The following is a 24,420-nucleotide window of genomic DNA, read 5'->3' on the forward strand; positions in this document are numbered from 1 at the left end:
CCGTAAGATATTGAAACAAATGATCTGGAGGTTCTTACAGCCCTGTGTTGCTAATACTTCTTTTTATTAAAATATCAGGCTCTTTGTTGCTTTTCAAACTTTTATGACCACTTTTCAGGGGAGCAGGGTTAGTCAGAAAATGTGTACTCTACACATATATCTTAATATGGTAGAACTGAAGCAGCTTTCTCTGCTTCTCTCAGTGTATCCTGTGGGTGTCTAGAATACTGACTCATGGGCACTGCTTGTAAACATGAAACAGGTTTTAGGGAAGCAATTTTATTTGTTTCAAGTCTTCACAAAAGTTCTTTGTGGTGATGATACTGCTGCAACTGTTTGTAGCAGTAACTGCAGGGAAGATGCGCTGCTGGAATTCCCTGGGGTGGGACACCCGGTGGGAAATGAAGAAGGTCAAGACTAACTGGCTGAGCACAACTGCTCTGAAGTGTTCACTTTAAAATGTAAAAACTCAAGTTAAAACATGTTTAAACCTTAAAACAAGTGTGTGTGTGTCTGAGACAAAACATTTAACTTTCTTTTCGGGTAATCTTATGACAATTTTCTGCTTCTATGGGAGAGGATAGTTGGTTAGTAAAAATAGCTCGTTCAAAATACTGGATGTAAGGCCCCCAGCAGGCAACGTGTTCAGGTGTTGGCAGAGGGACATCATCGGCTTCCAGAGGGAATGTAGGTGGAGTGTGTCTCCTGGGGGCATGACTCCTTTAGCGGGTTTTCAATTCTGAGTTCTCGCTTTCAGCTTCTCCCATGAGTCAGAAGGCCTAGGGATATTTTGTAGAGAGTATTGAAAGGCCCAGACTTGTTGAAGGCAGCAAGATATTTTTTTATTTCCTGTGTTTAATATGTGTATAACCTTCTGCCATTTAAGTAAATGTTGCAATCTGTTGAGCAACTAGGAATGTTGGAAATACCTATGCTAGATGCAAATATAAACTTTGTCTCTTCTAAGTAACAGGCTCATCAGTGTAAATGGTGTCATGTTTAATTTATAATAAGATTGTGAAGAATTTAAAATTATTTTTATGGCAGTACATACAAATTATGAAATGCAGATTTTAGCATACTCAAAAGTAGACTGTTTATTCAGTAAAGAAAAAATAGGAATTTCCATTCATCGTGTTCAAGATATTCAGAGTCATAGTGCAATTTTCAGGCAAGTTTTGTTGCAAAAGATTGTGTTCTAGTAATTTTGTATTGCTGTCTAAGTCATCATCTAATTGGTCCAGCAATATTTGCCTTTATTTATGTTGTGCATCACATACTGAAGCGAAACCGACTAGCTGTTTGTTGGACAACTGTATAGGCTTTTCACCACCCTTGGCTTGTATCCTTTCAAGCATCTCCCCTGAAACAAGTGGTTAGAATACAAGTTCTTTCCTTGGCCTCTCTAGCACTTTTTTTTGACACAGGTTCTCCAGTACTTATATGGAAATGAGATTTTTTGTCGTTTTTTTTTTCCTCTATCCAGCTGCCTCAGGCCCTGTGAGCAGTGCTGGATACTTTCATTCTATGAAAGCATTATTCCCTGAAATTGTAGCTTGAACACTTGGGTTATATTCTGCTGGGGGGGACCAAGGTGCTCAAACAGACAGGCAGAGAGATTGCCAGATCAGTCGTGTTTTGCTCAAGCAATATGCACATGTAGATGGGGCCGGGGGACACAAAAAGTGTGAGAGAAAAGCCTATATATGCATTTCTACATGTTATTTTCTTAATTGTTCTGGACTGAGTATTCTTTGGGATGTAATTTGTCAGAAAATGGGTTTCCCTGGCTGCATTTTTTAGTTTGTGGAGTCTGGCTTGGTGATCTTTGGATAGTGGAACCAGCCTGAGGTTTTCAGATTTGAGCAAGTAACAGCTCCCTGTTGGCTGGCCTGTATAAAAGAATAGCCAAAAAAGCTTAGGAATGCTCTATCAGTAGCTTGCTGACAGAAACTAGAATTTGTCTTCTGTGACTTCTATATTTCAGTGAAAGCAGGCAGGGAAGCACAGGCATCGCAAGCACTTTGAATGGGACTTTTACTCTTCAGATTTTTCAGGTTTTTCCCAGTATGTAACTGACTTTAAAGGGGTGATTCCTGGAAATTACGGTGGGGGTGGGAAAAGTAGCTGACCTACTGCCTGATTATAATGCCTAAATACTTCAAACTTGATTTTATATTATATAAAATTTATAACTGAGGAAATGCGTGGAATATTCAGTACCTATATAAGACTACAGGAGGTTTCTTCATAGGGTTGGGTTTTATTTGGAAGAACTGAGAGATGGAGGAAAGGGACTGCTTGTGGTGAAATAATGAAATAACAGGCATTGTAATGCAAGCAAATTTGTGACTTTTTTTAAAAAATAAAAAGGTTGACCAACAAGCAACTGACCAACCAACCCTCCATGGGGTGCTGCCTCTGTCAGTCAGCAGTTGTCTCTGGGGGGTGGACTCTGGGCAGGTGGGTGCTGTGTCTCTTCTCCGTCATGGCTAGATGTGCGGAGCTGGCAACGGATGGTGTTTCAAAGCCCTGCGCTGCTTCAACCATCACTCGTAGGTGTTTGTTCAGGGATGCAAACTGTGTGCACTGAAATCACAGTGCAGAGGGCATCTTTTGCTAGCAGCTGTTTGCAAAGGGGGGAGTGATCTCATCATGCAAAACCAGGATGCTTTGCAGCATAGGTCTGCGTTATCTCTTTGCCGAGAGTTAAGTGGGTGCAGCAATTCATGGCTTTGTATTCTCCCTGAAAAACAATGTGCTGCGGCAACTGACACTGGCAGAGTATTTGTACCCCAAGTCATAATAAAAAGCAAATTAATTGCTAGTAGCAGAAGAGCATCTATTTTTAATGATGCTAAGACTGAAACGTTAATTCTCTCTAATTTATAAAGACCGTTTTTCTTTGTCACTTCTGCTTTCTCACATAACCTTACAGTCGACAGATCTTTCTCAGTGGAAGAAAAAAAACTGTTTCAAATAGGTTAAAAAAATCAAATGTAGCACTCATGCTAGATACTCACGTACTATGTTAACAAGGTAAATAAACAGTTTCCTCCTTCCGTTTTTTTCATTATACACACTGAAAACATATTAAGGATTATTTAGATTTATGTGGGTAGATTTGTCAGCTTTTTCATATTCCCCCGGATTCCAAGAGATAAATCAAACCTTGGGGCTTTACCTTCAAAGATGAGTTATTATTTGAATAGCTATGGAAGACGATAGACCTAGAAATAGTGAAGTTCTTAAAACTGTGTTTCAAATGTGTGTTTTTCAGCTTTGTGCATTTCAGTTTTGGAGCACGCTGGGGAAGAAGCTGTGTGTGTTATCTTAGTGCTTTGTGGGGGAAAGAGTATTAACAAGAGCTGCCTTTTTTCCTCCCAGCACATCTCCCGTACAGTCGGTTCTTAGTTGTTTGTGGTGATTTGCAGAGCAAGTGTCAGCAGCAGCCGCTGGGAGCCGTGCGGAGCCGGGCCTGCGCCCAGGCTGCAGCTCCTCCTGCCATCTCAGGTGCTGAGGGCCACTGCAAGAGTACGGTCCGTGTCATAATAAGCCTTGGTGGATCTGATCTGATTCTCTGTACCGTGTCCTAAAGCACTCATAGTGTACAGATTTTTTGGTCACTTGGTCTATTCCAGCCTCCATTTGGATGTTGCAGGGGTGGTGTGTTTATTGTGATGCGGTCATTACCGATTGTTCCTACGTCACTGTTATTTCTGAACTGTGGATTTTGGTTTTTGAAGGCAATTCTGATCACATGCCCAAGCTCTAGAAATACACAAACAAAACCATATTCATGATCAAATACTGAAGGCTTTTGTGTTTTGCAGCTACATAAGCTGTTAAATTCTGTTAACCTCAGACATTGCTGGGGGATCTCCTAATGCTGATCTTGCACCATGTGTTTGGACATGAGGTACACTTCCCCATCTTCAGAAAACACACAGAGATGCAGCCTACCAGGCAAGAGAAAGATATTCAGTTGCAGAGAATTTGAGAAGGAAAGCAGTTTGAGAGACTCTTAGAGACTGAGAAATTTGTATTTTCTCTTATCCACATCTTATTTTTTGGGAAGTGTGCCTGGAGCTAGTACATAGTGTCAATGCTGCACAAGTAAATTATTCTGACTCCACATTCTGCAAGAGAGTCACAATCAGATATTGTCTATAAAAAGTATCCAACCATATGCAGATATGCCTGCCCTTCTACTTGACCCTTTCAGAGAAATACATAGCTGAAACTGTCACTTGGTATACAGCAAATAATAAGGGCAAACATATAGTAGGGAAAGTCCTACTTTCAATACAATAGGTGGTATAGAAATACAGGTATACAATATTTTATATTTTTTATTTTATTAATATATTGTGTAATAAATGTAGTGTATGTAGGGCCAATGCAAAAGCATTACAGTAAGGTGATATAGCTTATATTCTCCTTACTTGTTTCAGTCTCTATTTTTAACATTTGTCCATCTTTCTGCATAGCAACTTTTCCATTGGAACTGTAAACCCTGCAATGCCACATGCACACCTTTTGGGAAAGATTTTTCTTTTCTGCTTTATATGGACTCTTAGAAATAATTACGCAATAAAGTCTGGGAAAAGGCTGTATTAGCATTATGTCTTCTATCTAATAAGCAGGTATCCAACAAAGTATTGATGAAAGTGTTTTACTTTGCTGACTACATTACGTTGATTGAACTATTTAGCAAATTGTTAATCTATATGATGAAAATAAATACCTGGTAAATGTCCTGTGCCTCATCAATATAGTCTCCTAAAAATTAATTTGCTGCATGTGGTGGAATGGGATCTATCCTATAAAATCTGATCAATATTGTTGCAGAACCTAGTAACAATTTCAGCATTTTCAGCTGATCCAGCACATATACATGAAGCTACAAGTTATTTGACTGAAAAGTTATAAGAAATGTGCTCCCCGACTCTGAGGGGTGGTGAAGAGGGGGAGACAGACTGTTCATACTTCTGTCTCTGGGGTTCTGGGGTTGTTAGCAGAGCTCAGTGCTCACCTGCTGTGCATAAGGGGCTGGAAGAGAAAGAAGGGTGCAGATGGTCACTGTCCCAGAGCACCTTCAGGTAACCTGAAGGTAATATTGTCTGCACATATTGTGTTCTTGTACCACTGCCAGACTTATACTGAGAGAATAACATGATGAATGCCATTCAGGAAGGTACTGTTTTGAAAGAGCACAAGTCAATTTTTCAAGAATGTAAGTCAACCTTTTAGTGACTGCTTTTAGGAATCTCTCTTATCCTGTGCTTTACCTTGCTGTGGTGTGTACCCGGTTACTGTGAGATGCCGTGAGCAATGTAACAGTGGTGACAGAATAGTGCATTTAAGCAGCCAACAGCAGTAAGTACTGGGAAGTCAATGGAAGCCACTGGTGATCTGATGAGGTAAATCTAGGGTAACAGAAAAAGATATAACATGATTTCTTTGTAAAACTTAACTGCCTTCTAAACGTGGCCTTTAATAATAAACTGAAATGCAAAGGCTTTAATTAAGGGCAGGTGCAAAAGTTTCAGTAGTGATGATGATTCTGTCTTCTGAACTTTGACAGTGTGTGTGGATGTGGCTTAGACTGCCATGAATGACTGAAAGAAATATTCTTTTTAATCATATAAAGCTGCCTTATATGAAAGGACAGTTAATTAAAGCTGAATTTAACATTTATGCCTAGAGCAATTTAACACTTAGATGTGTCTGCGATAAATGCTTTAGAAAGTATAAGGATAGCTACTCATTGCATGTGGTTCTATACGAGATTTAAAGAAAAGAAAAAGTAAAATGAGTATCTACTCTAGTGCACTGGTGTTCTTCCAGGTGCAACAAGCTGTAGCATATATAAGATAGCTGCATTATTTTACAAACTAAATAACTAGAATGAAAACTTGCCACATTTTCCATTTGACCTAGCTTACAAGCTGTATTTCGTTTTACTTGTTTTTGTCTTTTCATATGTCTCTTGTCTGTGTTAATCCAGGGAAGTTCAGTCTTACCCAGGTTCAAATAAACTCACCATTTGTGAGTTTATTTGTGTTTTTTCTTGGGGAAATGTAGAAAAAATAATGAGAACTGAAATTATAATGGAATAGTGGATGCTTGAGATCAAAACCTGCCTTTTTGTATGTATTTATATTTTGCAGTAGTTTTAGAATACTCTTGGGGCCATTAGGGAAAAGTTTGGTTTATGACAAGGTCTTTAAAAGCACAGCAGTTTGTTTAATCGGGTAACATACTGGGAGAATATTTGATGTTACCAATCCCTTATGTTTCCCTTTTTTTGTTTGTTTTTTACCCTTTCATTTTGTGGATTGGGACTAGAGCTGAGTTGTTTCTTATGTTTTATATTTGGTTGCAAACTGTGTTTGTAATGATGCTTACCTGGGCCTATGTTGGCATCTTTGAGTGGGACTGATAATTGTAGTATTGTGAGAATTTAAGTATGTTTGGGAACTCAACCAACAGACAACATGAAAGGGACCAGACTCTAGCTCCTGTGTATGTATTTGTATACACATATACAACTTCTCTTTTTAATGAATATTTTAAAACTGTTTCTCAAAAAAAAAAAAAAAATAAAAGCTCAGGCTTGGATCAAAAAAACCAGTTTCTTTTCAAAAAGAATATATTTCAGAGAGAAGAGAGGCTCAATCTAATGCTAGTCCCACCAAATGCAGTATTTATGTATGTTTGGCTGTATGACTACTGGTTCTAAAGTGATTAAAACGAAACCAAACAAAGCAACCATGTAGCTGACTAAAAAATATCGTAGAACTGAAAACTGAAGGTTGTGGATACTTTTTCTAGTTCTTTCATTGTGACACTAGTGAGATAGGAATTGCAAACAAGCAACAAATTTCTTCCTATTCAACTCCATTTGGAATTAGGAAATGTGGTTTTGTTACATGGAAGGCTCATTCTGTAGGTTTGTCAGGTTTTGACATCCCTTTCCACTTCTCTGCTGGGTCAGAAAAACCAGAAATAAGTTCTCCCGAACTGAGGCTTCACCCAGCAAAAGAAGGAATGAATATTCTGTGATTAAGTGCACCGTGGGTTCCATTGATTTCAATAAGCAAATGAGATACTTGGGCTTCCTCTTGATTTAAAGCACACCTTAGCATCAGGCAAAAAAATTTACATGTTTTAAAATATTTGCTGAACTGTTTCTGGATTACAAATATACCTTCCTATAAATCAGTGATGAAGAAGGTGCGTAATCGTTATTATTATTATTAGATATTATATGTTTGAAGCTAGCATATAGAACAGCTTTCTAGCATCTTAAAAGGGCATAGAATTTTTGGCCTGACATAGGCACCTCGTCTTTTCTTTTAAGAAACAAACCTACTTTAGGATATTTCCCTTGTTTTCTCACCCCCAAAAGGGTAAGACAAGTATCACCAATGAGGAGATATCAGTAATTTTATTTTCATTTATGACTTGAAATATTTACAAGTAAATTCTAGATACTAATTTTGTGTTGAAAATTTTGTATTAGTGTTCTGTAGAAAGCCCAGTACCTCGTAGTTGCTAATGTTATATTTGTGGAAAAAATACAAATGCAAAATTGCATCCAAACGAGGACTCCCAGAGTCCTCATTTCTAAAGTATGTTGGCCCTCATCAAATTTAATATAGCATTTCTTTACTATCTTCAGGCTTTTGTGGAAAAAAATGTTCTCGCTGTAGAGAATCGAGGGGTGAGAGAACTGACTGAGGTTCTACATTGTCACATCTGTGGCAGATTTTTGGTTGGCCCTTTCTAGTAACTTATTGTGTTTAGGATAACAAATAAGTAAAACTATCTTTGTTTTAAAGGAGGGGTTTCTTTTCTATAGAAAGTTGCAGCTAGAATAAAAGGACACTTTTGAGAGCATGGGATAAAATGAGTCTTTTGCTGACAGATTTGCAAAATGAGTTTGAGTTTTACTTTGTAATAAAGCCGAAAGTTTTTCTTTGGGAGGGCCCTTGTGGTAACTGGATATCTGTGATTTAGGCTAGGTAATCAAACAGATGCGAATGCTCAGTACATGCCTCCCTCGTGTGTTGCTGAAGTTGGCATCTTTTTACCAGCAAGCTCATCCAATGGGTTGTTTTGGCTCAGGCAGACCATGTTAGAGGAGTGTTACAGAGATTTTCTTATGCTGTTTCTATTGCATTTTTACTGTTTAATTAGTTCTCTGTTCTCAATCACCCTTCAACAATAAAACTACGTAGACACTAAACACACGCACACAGCCTGTACTGTATGTTGGGAACCATAGAAGTAAGGAAATTAGGCTGTCCCATATTACTTCTAGTGAAATGGAAGTAGTTGTGTACAATGGCAGCTCTGCAGAAAATGCAGGGACAACTGGAGGTACCGTGTGTGGAGGATACAGAGACTTTCCTTCTTTAGATGTCTTACAAGTATCTGTCACCTCAAAGATGCTTAGAAAGTGGTAGGAGGAGACAGGGTCAGGCATTGTGTGAGACTGGGGATCAGCATGTCTGTTGCAGATCAGCCTGCAAAGGCAAGTACTTACTTGGCGAAAATACTTTTTAGTGTAGTACATTATTTCATTTCTGTTTGAAAATTTTGGTTCCAGATAACCAAAGATAAGTCAGATAGGTGAGGAATTCTGACAAGCTAGGGCCAAGCAATCTGATTTTAATGAAGGAGCAACTGAGCACAGCCTTTGTGCCTTTAGAGGATGAGGAAAATTCAGAATGATAAATGGGTAGTGGTGAGACACTTTTTCCACAGGAACCAGAAGATACTGCACTTAAATCATTAATTGTTGTTAAATTATATATGTATATATATATATACACACACATGCACACATATACCTCCCGTTAAATCGATCTCTAAAGTGTAGAAGGTATGAGGAAAAGATGTATGAGTACTTCTCCTCCTTACTTAAATTACAAAAGTAATGTTTGGTTTGCCTTTTTTTTTTTTTCCTTTGTCTCACAGGTCCGCACCAGCGTCCTACCTGGTCACAAGGAGCCAAGAGCAGATGTTGGAGTAAGTTAATTTTTTTCATGAATTGATTTTTTTGTTTGTTTTTCTTCACCTCATCAGCAGACACAGACACCTAATGAAGAGAAATGGTGTTCTGCCTAACTGCTAAACAGGAGCTGGCAAGAAGTTGGGCTAAATTAATAAAAAATCAAGGCAGGAGTAACAGTCTCTGTGATTTATGTTATTCCATGCACATATTTCCTGAGAATCCTTTTTAACTGGTATTATCCTGAGGCAAGCACAATTATCTAGACTTCATGCTACTGCCATACAAGCAATCTGGATGAGACTGAGAGCTTGGAATCGAGTTGCCTCAATGAGCCTGGCCTGTCGTCTGCTGGTTTTCATGTGCCAGCTATAAAAGCTTCTGCTGTAGGACCTGCCTTTGAGTTGGCTTTAAGAAATTACTCTGGTGACGTGTGGAGGACTCGTTTTCCTGTGTAGGTCTGGAGGACTTTTGGCAAAGGTACGGGGATGTCATTTCTAGGTCTGAGAAGGCTAGAACCACCCAGATAACATGAAGACCTTATGGGAGTGGGAAATATTGGTCCTGCTAGAGCTGAATAAAAAACCAAACGCTCTCTGGAACAGGTATCAGACCTTTATCTGCAAACATTTAAAATAACTGTGGTTTTAATTTTTTTAGCCTAAGCTGTTGACTTTCCTGCATTAGCATGGCTCCCTTGACAGACTTTTCAGGACTTTAGCTAGTGTTTGAAAAATCTGTAGCTTGGCAGCAAATTCAATCTTAGTGAAATAATCGATGTGTTTCAACTTTTCATATAGCTATTATAGAGACTTTTGGCTAACTGAGATGATTCGTCAGATTGCTCTAAGATACATATCTTAAGATATATAGTCGTAAGTATCCCACAAGCAACATTACAGAGGAACATTACTCTGTAATGAACATTACAGCAGCAGTTCTGTTTAAAGCCAACTTTTCAAGCCTCTCCAAGTCACATGTGCAAAGTTAGATTGGTTTGTAGACTGCCAGTTCAGGCCCCAGGGTAGACTATTTGTGTTTGAATCAGTTTGGAAAAAGTATTCTTCAATATTATTTGCAATTAGACCCCTTGAACATTAGCATAACTCTCTTCATTTGGGTCATGGCATCATTCAGAATTTTATTTAACTTTGCAAATAACTCCTAATTGCTTTGTCAGGCAATGAAAGTTTTAGTCTAAATAAGCACAAAAATATGAAACAGACAAATAAGTGGAATTTTTTAAGCCCATAGAATGATTCACTTTTAATTTCATGACCCTAGAAAACTAGATATTACACTATGGATAGTGGGTACAGTGACCAAAACTCTTAGATTGTATAAGAAAGCAGTGTAATTGCTTCTTAGCTCTGATCGTATGAGTACTCTGAATTAAATGGGTTTTTAGTTCTATTGTGCTACAGAAAGAAGCTCCAAGTGACCCAACCTCTATCAGTTTCATTTCAAATATCTCTCATTCCAGATGGTAACGTTGCAAATACAAGCACTCAAGTGCCATGAATTGCCAGAATAAAGGCTGCTATATAGGCGTTGTGCTGCAAAATGTGTTCATATTGTATTAAGAAGGATATGCTTTTGTAAGAAGATAACTAATCTGAGCTAATCATAGAGATTTAGTGAAGAAACACTGTCATGTTGAGTGATCTAAAGGAAGACAGAACTATCTGTGTGCGCATCACCATATGTCACACCTGGACATAGACCATGTAAAAGCATATGTTTCATTCTGACAGTGAAAACTAATCCTGACCTTTGCTTGTACAGCTGTGGTCTTTTTCTCTATGTATTTCCTATATTCTTTTTTTTCTTCCTTATTTCCTGTTGAGCACTTCCTAAATCCACTGTTTGCCCAGCATTCCCTAGACTGTCAGCTTGTGTCTTTTTCCCTTTGCTGCTCAAGTGCCAACCAAAGCACAGGAAATCTAAACTTGTGTCATTGATAGGAACAAGCTGTAACTGGTGACTTAATTCACCAAATTGGAAACTGTTTTCAGTGCTTGCCTAAATTGAGAATTGTGATTTGAACTGTACCTTTTATAGTCAAGAAAACCTATCTTATTGTAGGGCTTTATTGTTAGCATTTTGATACTCAGCATTCATCTGGCATTCCTGAAAGAAAGCAGGCTGCAGGGTTCTTGTACCGGAGGAAGTTACACCTCTCAGTAGCAATAAATTATCTTATTGTTTTTCCTTGAAGGGGAAAGTTGCTTTCTGCATGCAACCTGTGTTGATTCGGAGCAGCTAGGTTCTTTTTGAATTTGTATATCTCAAGTTCATATATAATTTACCATGGAATTTTACTTTGCTGCTCCAACAGTAGCGTAAAACTAGTATAATATACTTATTTTTTCAAAAATTCAACATAATCATATTATCTCACTATAATTTATTCAGAGCAAGTGGTATTGAGTTGTATATTTGAAAGATAAATGGACACAAGGTGGATGTAGACTGTTATTTTCTTTCCCGTTGTTCCCAGGGCAAGAATATTTCTGTTGGCCAAGTTGACCAAAGAAGATTTAGCTATGTGCAGTGACTTATGAGCAGTGAGCAAAAAATAACCAAAAAGCAAGAGCAGATGAATTTATTTTCCTCTTTGCACTATTTTCTTGATGTTGTCTGAAGGTGATTTTAATAGTAGATAGGTAGATATATTTGTGGAGAGTAATTTAACTTTAGACATTCTACTTCCGTTAGCAGATTTCTCTGCACTTTTACTGCAATGGATAGGTCTACCTTACAATAGAAATGAAAACAAGTATTTACAAACACTGCCATAAACTAGAGGAATGTAACTTTTCTATTACTCAACTGGTGTGGAACTCAATGTAAAAATACCTTCTTAGCAAGCACATTCATATTCGGAATACATAGATGGTAATGCCTAAGGATTGAGGAGAAACTGTAGCAAGAACAACTTTGGTAAAACCCTGAAAACCTGGCATTTCTTGTAATCTAGAAAATAGAAATATGGAAAGAAAAAGATGAAAAATGCATTGTACTAAATGAAATTTTTCCTGTGGTTGTATATTTTACAGCCTAATATTTTGTCAGTTTGTCAGACTATTCTTAATGAGAGAGTTTACAATTTACTGATAATCATACTACAGGTGCATAAAAAATTTCTACTGGATAGTTTGTCAAACTAGTATACTGGAATGTGATATTTTTCTAGGTACCAAAGAGAGAATTCTAAGTGTGAGACCAAAAAGAAGTAACAATGACAACTTTTCTTCTTTGCTTTATAGCGAAGCTTCCTGGGCTGTACAACTTTTAGAGTAGGAGACTTGGTGAAGTCAAAGGAGCAACAGTTGACCCTCACCCTCAGGTAAGTGTTTTCCTCTCTTGTAAACCATGTTGAATTAATAACCCATGGCATTTGATGATTGCTGCTTGACTGTGTTTGAAGCTCCATATTACTTCAGGTATATTAGGTGTCAGCTTGAAGTTCTTCTGTTTCTACCGAGCATGAAAAAGAAGTCAAAATGAAATACCAATTCTTTAAACTGGAGCTTGCCATGTGTCAGATTAGAAAAAGTTAGTAATTTTTTGGTATGATAACCTATGGAAGAATTGCAGGGAACTTGAAGTAGGGGGTGTTCTTTCGAAGTTCCCTTTAGAAAGGAGCATAAGGTTCTCAGTTTAATTTGATGTGTGTGGTTTGAAGAATTAACACTGTACAGTTTGCTGGTTTGGTTACTATGCATATTTAAAGATGGTGGATCTAATGACTTAAGACTTCTCTCACATGAGATCGGTTGCAGTCTCCTAAACTCATTGTTACATGCAGCCAAACTCAAATGACAGTGAGGGGGTGATGTGCAACTCTAGTGACACATGTTATGGAGCTGCAGGAGAGTCAGAGCCAGTTTTCAAAAACTAGGGCTGGGCTGAGCAGACATTTCTTATAGCTGTGCACTGAAGGAAAAAACCAAACTGTTCTCACCTGTGATATTGACTTACTTGGCTTAATATGAATCAAGATACAAATGAAATCTTTTTGAAGGGTAGGGGAAACCTTTCAGGCTGTGGTTTTAAGTTTATTCATTAGACTTTATATAGTGCAGAAATTTTGTTGAGCTGATTTTTGCGATCACAGTGGAGACTTATTTAGGATTATTGGGTAGGTACAGGTAAGCTTCACAGAACAAGTGCCCAAACTCACCATGTTTCTACATAGGCAGAATTTTGGGAGGAAATAAGTTGTGACTAGGAAAACTGAGGTGCATAATAGAAGATACCGTGGCAGCTTCTGGTCTATGTTCTGTCTGGGATATTGTACATAGATGCTGTAGAAACGTTGCTGCATTACATTCCTTATCCTGTGCACATGAAGCCAGCCTTGATTTGGCTGAAGGTCCAAATTATAACCCGTTCAGTGGTGGTGTAGTAATTTCACCATGTCAAGGGCATTTAATTTCTTTGAAAGGGAAACTTATTGGAATATTTTGGTTTTATTACTGCACCTGTCTTCCTGTTATAACAATAGTAGTTGCATATGTGTGTATAGTTAACAGGGCAAAGTTAACAATGCCTTGATTTTTATTGTGATTTTCTTTCTGCCAAACATAGACCATGTCATGCCTAACAAGCAGATAACTTTGTTTTCTAACAAAGAAAAATGATCAGATAAAATTTCAGCTGACTACTCTATATGGAAATGGCTAATAAAGACATTTCGTTTTGTTTGGGACTTTTGTTCTTAGGGACAAACTTTGCTTGCCCCTCTGATGGACAGAGTGTAGAGTTTCATGAAACTTTGAAAAGAATAAATATCTTGTATCTAATCCATCTAATTTGTAAACAAAAAGTTCAGACAGATAACTAACAAGCAATAGATGACAGATTGCCAGGTTAATTTCAGCTGAACCTCTATGACTTTTGATATTTGCTTTTAATTAGTATTTTTAGTCTTGCATGTCTGCTTTGTGCAGCTATCACTAGAAGACAGATACACCAATTCAAATCATTTTGCTGATACATTAAATGGTATTTGGGGTTTTCTTGTGTGTGTGTTTGTTTTTTTTGTGGTGGGTTGTTTTTTTTTTCTTCAGAAAAAAAGGGGTTTTTTCCCCTTCTTTTCTGATTATGGCTACTCAGCAGCACAAGATCAGTAGAAATCATCCACATTTCTTCAATGGCAGTTTAACCAGAGTAGTTGAGTAATCTAAACCTGCTTTCCTGTGTTTGTCCTATTATATTAGTACCCCTGGGAAGGGTAGGAGATATACAAGGGCTTTGTCAGAGCGTGCAATTCTGTTTAGTTCTTGTTGATATACTTTGGATGGGAATTGACCAGGGAGTGCCTGTGATTTCAAGTTACTTGTTTGTTAGATCTGAGGTAGAGATTTAAGGACCCAGAAATAGCTCTATGCTGTGCTCTGTAAATACTGGAGTAATTTGGTTACTTTTTCACTGTTCTTTTTTTTTTTAGTTACCATGTCTTACCATTGTCTTTCTGAGGTACAATGTAACAATATTAAAGTGTTTTTAAAAGAATGTTCTTGTATTTTTTTCTCGGTTATTTTGTGGCATACAACTGCAATTACTTACTGCTGACAAACTGTGCTCTGCTTCTACTCTATCTCCACCATTGCACCATAATATTGATTAGGGACACGAGTTACAAAACTTCTGTAAAATGAGTTTTTATTTTAATTTTCCATTCTTGCCTATAAAGGTGCCCTAAACTGATAACTGAGTGTTTACTGTAGATGTGTGCACCTATATCTAATCATCAAAACCCAAACAGGTAAATTTAAAGAATTGCTTTGGTGCTGCCAGTGTACACAACTGATGTTCACAGAGGAATTTGGCTACTGGAGACTTGGGATTGCAGTTTCCAATACGAAGTTTATAAAACCAGAAGTGCCTGCTGTAGATTTATTTCATTTTGCAATGATAATACAATGCCACTTGCTTTCAATCTCTCTCGTAGGGTTGTGATAATGAACAGATACAAGGGGCTATTGAATAAAACAAAAAACATATTTAATGGCAGAATATTTCTTAATATCGACTATTTATTGCAGTGCATCCAATTTTTTTAAAAAAATTAAGCATACATTTTTTTCTATCTTAGTCATACTGATTTTTTTTCAGCTGACTCACATTTTAAGTTCAGTTTAGAGTATCTTTTTGTCATGTCTGTCTTTTAACAACAGCGTAAAGTGGTTTTTTTTCCTTGGTTGAGGTCTATGGTGTTTTGTAAAGGGCTAGCAATTAGTAGTTCCATTAGCTGCTTCCCCTGTGGTGGTAGTTTGCCCTGTTTCCAGGAAGGTCCTCTTTAGCTTGGGTGATTTTGGTATGATTTCCTGTAAGTTACATTTAAGAAGAGCCAGGGACAAAGATAATAGTGCTCTTTTTATGCTCTTTGTGAAATTAAGGTACATCTGTCTGAGATGCTTCTCTTCATGGGTAAGTACGAAAGTGTGAGTAGACTACTTCAATATGAAACTGGAATAATATCAATACCCCTTGGATCCTTTGCCTCCTGTTAGCAGGAACTTTAGAGTGATGGAGTGAATGGTACAAAACTAAGAGTGAGGATGGGAGTATGTGAATTATGCAGATTATCTGAGAGAATATGTCTATGGATGTCTGATCATATATTCTACAGACTTTCTTTAAACACCTCTTATACTGTGGTAGCTTTCAAAATTTCCAAACCTTTCAATATTGTGCATGTTTTAATTAATAAATCGCAGGTCAATATGCACTTTTTTTTTTTGAGGGAGGGGATGAGGGGGGCAGAATTGCTCCTCCTTTATTGTTATGACTTCTCTACTGGTGGCAATAGCATTCAGACTTCTGTGATTTTTTTGCTGAATTAATAGAAGTAATGATCCATCAGATGCATAGTAGTAGCTGATGCCTTCTTGTTTGTGCAGAAAGCTTTTCCACTTGTAATAATTGTTTCTTGGTTTTTCTGTGTTGCTTTGACCTCTTGGACAATATTTATCTATCAACGTGCTTTTTTAGCTGTCTTATTTGTATTACTGTTAGGCAGGAGCAAACCTCTTTCCTTTAAATAAAGGAGATAAACCATAGTTATTTTTAGAACGTTCAGAAAAATAGCGCCAAGACTCCATTAAAAAGGCCCCTTAACTTCCCTCCCTTCTCACACTGTCTCCCAAACACCCTGTAGTTCAGTGCTCCAGAAGACATGTAACTACACTTAAACAGGCGTTATATCACAATGTTTATCTAACTAGAGAGAACTTGAAAGCAGCACGCTAATTTTTGCAGTCATTTATGTAGTTATAATTTCCTTAGCAAATTATGACTATAAAATACTATGTATTTGCTATCTTCCCTAGTAAAATTCAGTACAAGTCTTCCTACAACTAGTTTTGCTTGGACTCCATTCTGAAATTTTCTTGGCTGCTTCATGTCATGTTGTCCACCACAGGAAGCAGGTGAACAGTTCTTGGCTTTGTAAGCCAGGCATATCTCCCATAGAGTTGAGGCAGAACTTGTTTTGATGTGAAGCTTAATCAACAGTACACTGAAATAATGAAAACCAAGAAAGAATTAAACAGTGCAAAACTTTGACTATTTACCTTAGAATGCAAGAGAATGTTAAGTACCAGTGGACTTGTTTAAAAATTGTATCGCTTGCAATAGGCTCCTCTGTGAATTCATAGTATCATCCAGTGGTTTGGGTTTGAAGGGACCTTAGAGATCTTCTAGTTCTAACCTCTCCTGCCATGGGCAGAGACAGCTTCCACTAGAACAGGCTGCCTAAAGCCCTGTCCTACCTGTCCTTGGACACTTCCAGGGATGGGGCATCCGTAGCTTCTCTGGGCAACTGTTCAGTACCTCAGCACCCTCATAGGGAAAAATTTCCTCCTTGTGTCTAACACAAGTCTGCCCTGTTTCAGTTTAAAGCCATTACCCCTTGTCTTATCACTATATGCCCTTGTAAAAAAAAAAAAATCTCTTTGCAGCTTTCTTGTAGAGCCATTTTAGGTACTGTGAGGCTGCTATAAGGTCTTCCTGGACCAGAGAGGTGCTGCAGCCCTCTGGTTGTCCTTGTGGTCTTCCTCTGGACTCCCTCCATTTCACAGAATAAACATTTCCATTTAAGTCAATATTTTTATGCTGGCATATTTCAAAATACATTGCATGAGTGGAGAAAATTATTTTACGACAATTTGTATTTTAGTCTATACTAGTTGCATTTGGTTGTGTATATTGCACTAGAGAAAGGGGTTGCCTGCTAGACTGAAAACCATGCAGTTTGTTTTTCAGGCTGTCACTTTGTCATTTATAATTAACACAGCTATGCAAATACACAGCCTGCCTCTTTTTCTTTGTGTTCTTTAGCCATTTTTTTTTTTGAAGAAAGGTATGGCCATGGGAACTAATTAGCAGGCCTAAATTTGCATATTCAATGTGCAGCAATGAGACTTGAGAACAGTATTGGAGGCAAACGGCTGCTATTGTCAGTCCATCTAATTCACCTGCTTTTCCACTCATACTGTCTTGGTGGTCCTTAAGAACCTGGGTTGGTAACAAAATCCGTGTGTGTAATGAACTTTAAATTAATATTACAGGCATTAGTAAGTAATTGTGGTTTTAAACCTGAGCAGATTGCATGATGGCTTTGAAAGCCCCTGGGTTTGGCTCTGAGTAGAACAAAAGTGTTGATTTTAACACTAATGGAAGTATCATTATTAAGTTCAGAACATACTGTTTCACTCAGAATCATCTCCCCAAAGTTCATTAGAAGATGGGACCTTAGTGACTTCAACATAGGTGAGTGCAAACTGTCACAGGGTTATGGCTGTGGTAGGTGGAGCGAGCACTGCAGTATACAGTCATGTTGGAATGAACAGTCAGGAACAGACTGAAACATTGCCAGCTTTACCACATCCTATGATCCTGCAATTTAAATCTAGTTTAGAAATCACTCTTCCAACACTTTGTCTCCTTTCCATTGGTCATATTCCAAATGCACATCCTCTATGAACAATTGGTGCTCCTAGTCCCAGGCTGCTGAAAAAACCCCAGCAGTTTTCCAGCTCTGTAAGCCTGCTAGATTTTGAGCTATATCTGGACTTCTTCATATGGACACTTAAAAAAAAAATTCCTATTGCTATATTCCCCATCCCACTGTCCCTGTAAAGGTTTACCAAGGTGCAATCCTTTGTCCTGTGGGTCTGTCGGGTATCTTGTCTCATGACTGTAAGCAATTTGATGCAAGGACAGTCTTCACAGCACCGTGTGAGTGCAGAGTGCGCTTTTCAGCTTTATTAAACTACAGCAAGTAAGCTGATTCTATCCTAATGCTTTGTGAAGTATCCTAAAACCAGTTAATTATTTTCCTGATGCTCTGGTGTGAAGTGTATATGCATATGTTTGCAATCCTGTTTCTGTTAGTGTGAAGTACAATAATATAGGTTTTTATTTTACTAAAGAGTGATCCCTAGGCTTTTTTATTGTTTTCTCTACTGCATCATTTCTGTTTCTCACTTTTAATTTTCTTTCAAGCGGAATTTTAATCTCAGGGTGTTGCTTGATAGTTTTAAATGCATTAACTGTCTATGGTTTGAAGACTCTCATGCACCAGTGGTATTATAAATACACAGTGTCTGGCATAGCTAATGACGGTTTCTCTCTGGACATTTATAGAGCTCTTTGATTTGTGTGCCTGTAGCAGTCAAAAGAAACCTTGTATATTTGTTGGTTTTTTGCTTTTGTGGTGGTTTGTTTTTGTGTTTGTTTGTTTGTTAAATTGTGTTTTCATATTTGCATGTGGAAAGATAAGAGCACTGGAGGAAGGAGTGCAACTACCATGCAACAGTCCCACTGTTTGGTTTTATTCTGTTGCTTTACTTTCTCTCGTAGATATTGTAGGTTTCAAATTGCAATATTAGATATGCATTAGACCAGAACAAGAGATATTTTGAGAAGAAAATCATTGAAAAAAAAATGACATGAAGTGAAATTAGATAAATTGTATTTTTAAACACATACGGAGAAAGCGTCCAAATATGTAGTGCTGCTCATGCAGGCAAGCAGTGCAGTGCTCACTGCCAGACTGGTTCCACGTCTGTAGTAACAGCAACGAGGAGGAATATTTAGTGTTCTAAAGAAATGGAGACAAGGATTGAGAAAACATAACTGGCATTTCCATTTTTATTTTGTTTTACTGGAGCAATATGCCTTGTTGGCTTGTACTGGTTCATTTGAAAATTGAGCTCTGTTTTTCTCAACATTTGTTTTATACTTTTAATTTACCATGATGTAATTGAAAGTCAGATCTGGTTTATGTAGGTCAGTCTCAGACTTGCAGGTCTCTTTGGCCTTTAGAAAAATGTGTTCTCTAAAAAAATGATGGGTAGGATTTTACTTCTGGAAGTCAAGTGAATGCAGTGTTTTTCTTTCAGACCAGGATAACAGCAAAGCGCTGTTGTGTGTTTAAGTCAGCTGGGTGATGAGCTTGTCCATTTGACACTTTGATCGGGACTTGTTCAGCTGTTGAAAAATTTTCTGTCTTCTAGCCACACATTTACTCTGATTTTTAAAGTTACATGTAATCTGCCAGGATCTGTTATATTCTCTTTCTCCTTGACAATGCTGTAGTCCATTTGTTGCAGTAGCCTGTTTGCGTGCTGGTTTGATGCAGGAAGGAGAAAACAAAGTCAAACCACTAAGCTGTAGCAAGTCAGGGGAACGTCCTTCAGAATTTTGAAATATATGAGAACAGCTTATGTACTTTTGCTCGTAAACACCCTTTGGACATGGAACCCTTCTTCCTTGTTACTTTTCTTTCTTTTGTATTCTTTGTTAATTAATGTAGGCTTCTTTGGTTGCAAGGCTATCTGGAATTGGTTCATTTTTAGTCAATCCTTTATTGTCATTAATGAATTTGACTTGGAGCAAATGAAATAGTGGCACATGTGAAATGTGAATGTGTATTTTGCAAAGTTTTATATAAGAACATATTTAATTTGTATAGTTGCAAGATGAGCATATTCTACTGAGTTGCCTGCTAACATAATGGTTTGCAACCAAAATAATTATTTAAATCTGAAACTTGGGGGCACCTATATTTGGAGACTTTACTCTAAAAAATGAAAGTTTTGATTTAGCATGCTAAATAAGTATCCATGCCTCATGTCCCTGCTCATGATAGGGGGGTTGGACTAGATGACCTTAGAAGGTTCCTTCCAACCCAAACTATTTTATGATTCTAAGAAAAGACTAATGTATGTGCTTAACTGTGTAAAGAACTAGCATTCTCTGGCTTAATTAAGGCCTTATACTGCATGCAGAAATATAGATGATGTAAAATTGTGGGATCCCAATGCAGAGATGGGGTCCCCCCGCCTGGGGCATGAGTGAGCGTTCCAGGAACACCTGCTCTTGGCAGAATGCAGCTCAGCAAAGGTGAGCGGGGTCTGCCCTGCCCAAGAGACACTGGGTGTTGGGATGATGCTGCTGGGGGGCTCAGGGTACTTGCGGCAGCAGGGATTTGCTCGTGGAGCCCTCCTGCCCCTCCAACGCCAGTGGGGCCCAGGGTGGTACCTCTGCCTTGTCCCACAGCCTGCAGGCAGGTGTTGTGGGCTACAGGCTTCTCCCAGTCTGGAAATGAGGAGAAGGGTAGTTGTGGGATTTTTTTTCCCTTCCTTTAAGGTAGGAACAGGGTTTTTTTTAAGTTTCAGAAGGGTGTCTGTGTTGAAGGGCATTTGGATGTTTTCCTGTGGCAAGGATTGTCCTAGGAATGTGACAGTTTTTAACGGAAATACTTTTTTCTAATATTACTGTTTCTGAAAGTCATTTTTTCTTGTTTGTCAGCCCTCTAGTCCATCTTCTATGCATCCCTTTGTTCTGCTTCATTACTTTTCATCTTTACTTCCGAGATTATACACAGTATTGCCCCAAACCCATTTATCTTCTTTCTTCTTCCTCTCTGTGTTTTGCAATTCTGCTAAACTTATTCTCATCCTTTCCTCTTTCCAATTTTTGATTGGTGGTGGTTGTTGTTACACTTTCCTCATTATTGTTAAATGGTCTGTTACCCTTTTTTCCTTTCAAAAATCCAGCTGTTCAGAATAAGCCAGGAGAGATAGACTGTGCCATTAGCCTTGGTATTTTGAGTAATGTTTAGCTACTGGTGAAAGCTGAAAAATCATTTCATATCCTTTTGAATATCTCTGTTTCTTCCCAAAGGTAGTGAGCAGTATTCTTTGTTTGGAGATGTAAATCTGAATAGCTATTTATTTTTGCATGATTGGAAGTAAACTGTTTGCAGAAACGATTATAGAGGAATTAACCTGAAACACTATTATCCTCTTCCATATAGTTAAAGAAATGGGACTGATTCGAAATAATTACTCTGCAGAGGGAGTACAAAAGGAAAAGTGATATTCAGATTAGTTTATTTTGGTTTAGCAGCAGGTTTGTTAATATACTGAGCATGTCCTTTCTTTGCAGATCATGTCAGGCAACAAAGCAGTGTACTGTGCAGTGAGATTGCAGGTCATAAGTGGGGTATTGGTGCAAAACCTTACTGCCCGACGGTTGACAGACAGAATAATGTCTAGAATGAAAAATTCTCAATGTTCATGGATTCTTCCACCATTTATAACACTTACCCATCCTCAGTTTCATGATGAAAACTTTCATTGCTATAAACAATTTGGAGAAAATACAATATACCTTGTTAAAATTCGCTTTATGATTTTAAATAATGAGTTCCATACAGGTGACTGTGGCTATCCTGAATAGAGAGGGGTCTAAATGTTTGCTGACAATATTTTTGTCAATGTTATTGAAGGAATGCAATGCTGTAGATTACCTAATGTCATGGTTTTTTTCCCAGGACTTCTGATGGTGGAAAGACAGTTGGTACCATTGAAGTCAATCTTGTGAAGATGGGAGAGCTAGAGGATGGAGAAACAGACCACGTCACAACAGACTCCCAGGATCAAAAGGTAAAAACCTCAGTTCATTGTACAAAGTTAATCAGAATGATCAGCTGTACCAGATGCCTAAACTACTATTTCTGAATCAGTTGAAATGCATAACCAAAAATTCCTGGAATAAAATACTATGTACACCTCATCTCCCTAAACTAAGAATTACTCTACGTTTTCAAGAAGAAGTATACTCTATCCTCACTTTCCTAGTCCCTTCCCTTCTTTAGGAAAAAAAAAAAAAGTTGATTTTTCACCTCAACTGGCCATATTTAATCACTCATGATCAAAAAAACTGTCCATAAAGACACCATAGATCTGATTTCTTTTTTCCTTTGGACAGTTCCTCTGTTTTGTGCCCTTGAAGTCCTGTTCATGTGGATTTTTACGTGCAACCCGTGCCCACTATACTGAAAACCTGGAAAGAATGACAGACAGGCAAGCCAAAGAAGAGGTGAATCCCCTTGCGAAGGAGCAGATGTACTGCTATTACATGTGGTGCATTCTGCTCTTTATGAAAAAAAAAGACTTCAGATAATGCTGTGAGGAATGTAAAATTAAGGACTGCATTTTTTTGTTTGTTTGGAAGTAACATAAAATAATGTATTTTTTGAGAGAAGGGTCTTATTCTGAATATCTTTTTGCTCTGCTAAAAAAATATGTCTTTTGGGCCAGACTGTGAGGATAGATTTTACAGTTCTTTTTTCACCATTCTTCTCAAGGGACCTCAACACCCTTTTAAAACAATGGACCAGTGGGACTAGTTCCGAAGAAGCCAACTCACACTGTGAAATTTTTCTGGTTTTGTACTATGAATCTTCTACAAGATATACAATATGAGCTGTCTTTTCAGTGTTCTCCTTTGGTTTTTTTCCCTTCCATTTCCAAGTGTGGAAAGAGACATCTCGCAGTTATTTGAGATGTAATTAATGAGCTGTGTCTAGCTTCGGGGAGCCAGAAGCCTTTAATAGCATCTTTCTAGGAGGTTGTAATACTTCTCAAGAAAGACTGACCTTGTGAGAACTGTATTTTCTGAGGTCTTTAAAGGAGTTCTTAGTTCTTATGGATTAGTTCCATCTTGGTGTTGCATCAGAGAGTCTTGGTTTATATGCTCATGGTGAGGATAGAATTGTGAGAATGTAGAGGTACTGAATTCAGAGAAATAATTTCTGAATTAGGTTTGCTGACTCACTAGATAAACTATGTGCAGGTAATTTCTCGTGCAGTAAGGTGTTAGTTAAATCCGAGACGTCAATTCACAGAGAGTACATCGTGTCTTGCTCTTTGCTTTGCGCTCTGCAAGAGAACATCTAGAAACTGGGGAAGCCCCAGGATCAGAGCTCCCTGTCACCTTTAGAGGCTGTCTATTGGTGTATTTGGGTTACTATCTGTTGGTGTGTTTGGGTTTGTGTGTGTGCTTTTTTTATTCTCTTTTTTTCTCCTGACTGTGGGAGGAAGTAGCATTAAAATATTCATCCTGTAGTACATTTAACATAGGTGTACATGCATTGCTTTTTCTGTAAAGTTTTTACAGTTTTTCTGTTTTGTTTTGTTTTTTACGCTAATCATATAGGTGGAATCTTCCAATTCACTTGTTTAACAAATTACTTTTATCACAAACCATAAGCACATTTTAAAGACTTTTTGTGGTTCCTGCTTTTCCCTTGTTTAAAAATTCATGAACTGCTTTCTGCCACTGTGTGTGGGAAAACTGCATTGTCAAAAGAAACCTCCCTGAAAGCACAGATCTTGTCAAAAATTATTTTAACCTCTGCCATTGTGTTGGTAGGAAACCTTCCTGTCTTCTTATGGATTAGCTGATCATATTTTGCCATCTCCTCTGCTATAATTCGGATTGTGTTGCAGTGTACTGGAACAGAGATATGAAGAGAAAAACACAAATGATAAGGGTTGGGAAGTTATATCATCAGTGATGTTTTTTTTTCAGTCTGCTATTTATAAACTGCTATGAATTTCCTTGTGACACCCGAATGTGTTACATTTGTGGTTGCATTTCTTTTGTAGTGTGCATTGGTTCGTGAATGTACAGCCCCTGAAGGCATAAGTGGTAAAGACAACTTGCCTTCATTAAATGCAGGTATGTATTCTAATATGCATAGAAGATGACTGTTGTAACACTATGTTAGATCCTGAAGAAATCACAAATATTTGGGGCAGAGTTCTTAAAACATTATTCAAATGATGAACAAATTTTTAAGATTAATATTTTAATGTTTTGTATGTGTTTGACAGTATCATTTTACTGCGAAGCATGGCGAAAACTTTCAGAAATGTCAATTATGCTTTCTGAAACACTGCTAAAATCTCCCACTCTGTCATTTTTACTGTTCAATGATTTTCAAGACTGTCAGTGACTTCAGTGGGCATGGAATTAACCTCATAAGTTTTCATCATGTCATTGCATGACATTCTGTTAAAGTAATTATGCAT

General features: G+C 37.8%; 1 protein-coding gene across 10 annotated transcripts in view; it reads left to right on the plus strand.

The window, feature by feature from the left end:
- The window catches only part of INPP4B (inositol polyphosphate-4-phosphatase type II B), a 310,584-nt gene that overhangs the window by 180,410 nt on the left and 105,754 nt on the right, over nucleotides 1-24,420 (plus strand). For all 10 annotated transcript variants that reach the window (XM_065061987.1, XM_065061989.1, XM_065061993.1 and 7 more), the window contains 4 exons: nucleotides 8,989-9,039; nucleotides 12,292-12,371; nucleotides 21,876-21,987; nucleotides 23,995-24,067. In XM_065061987.1, the coding sequence (XP_064918059.1) occupies nucleotides 8,989-9,039; nucleotides 12,292-12,371; nucleotides 21,876-21,987; nucleotides 23,995-24,067 (316 nt within the window). The remainder of the gene's footprint in view (nucleotides 1-8,988; nucleotides 9,040-12,291; nucleotides 12,372-21,875; nucleotides 21,988-23,994; nucleotides 24,068-24,420) is intronic.

Source organism: Columba livia, chromosome 4 (genome assembly GCF_036013475.1).
Source record: "Columba livia isolate bColLiv1 breed racing homer chromosome 4, bColLiv1.pat.W.v2, whole genome shotgun sequence".
Classification (NCBI taxonomy): Eukaryota; Metazoa; Chordata; class Aves; order Columbiformes; family Columbidae; genus Columba; species Columba livia.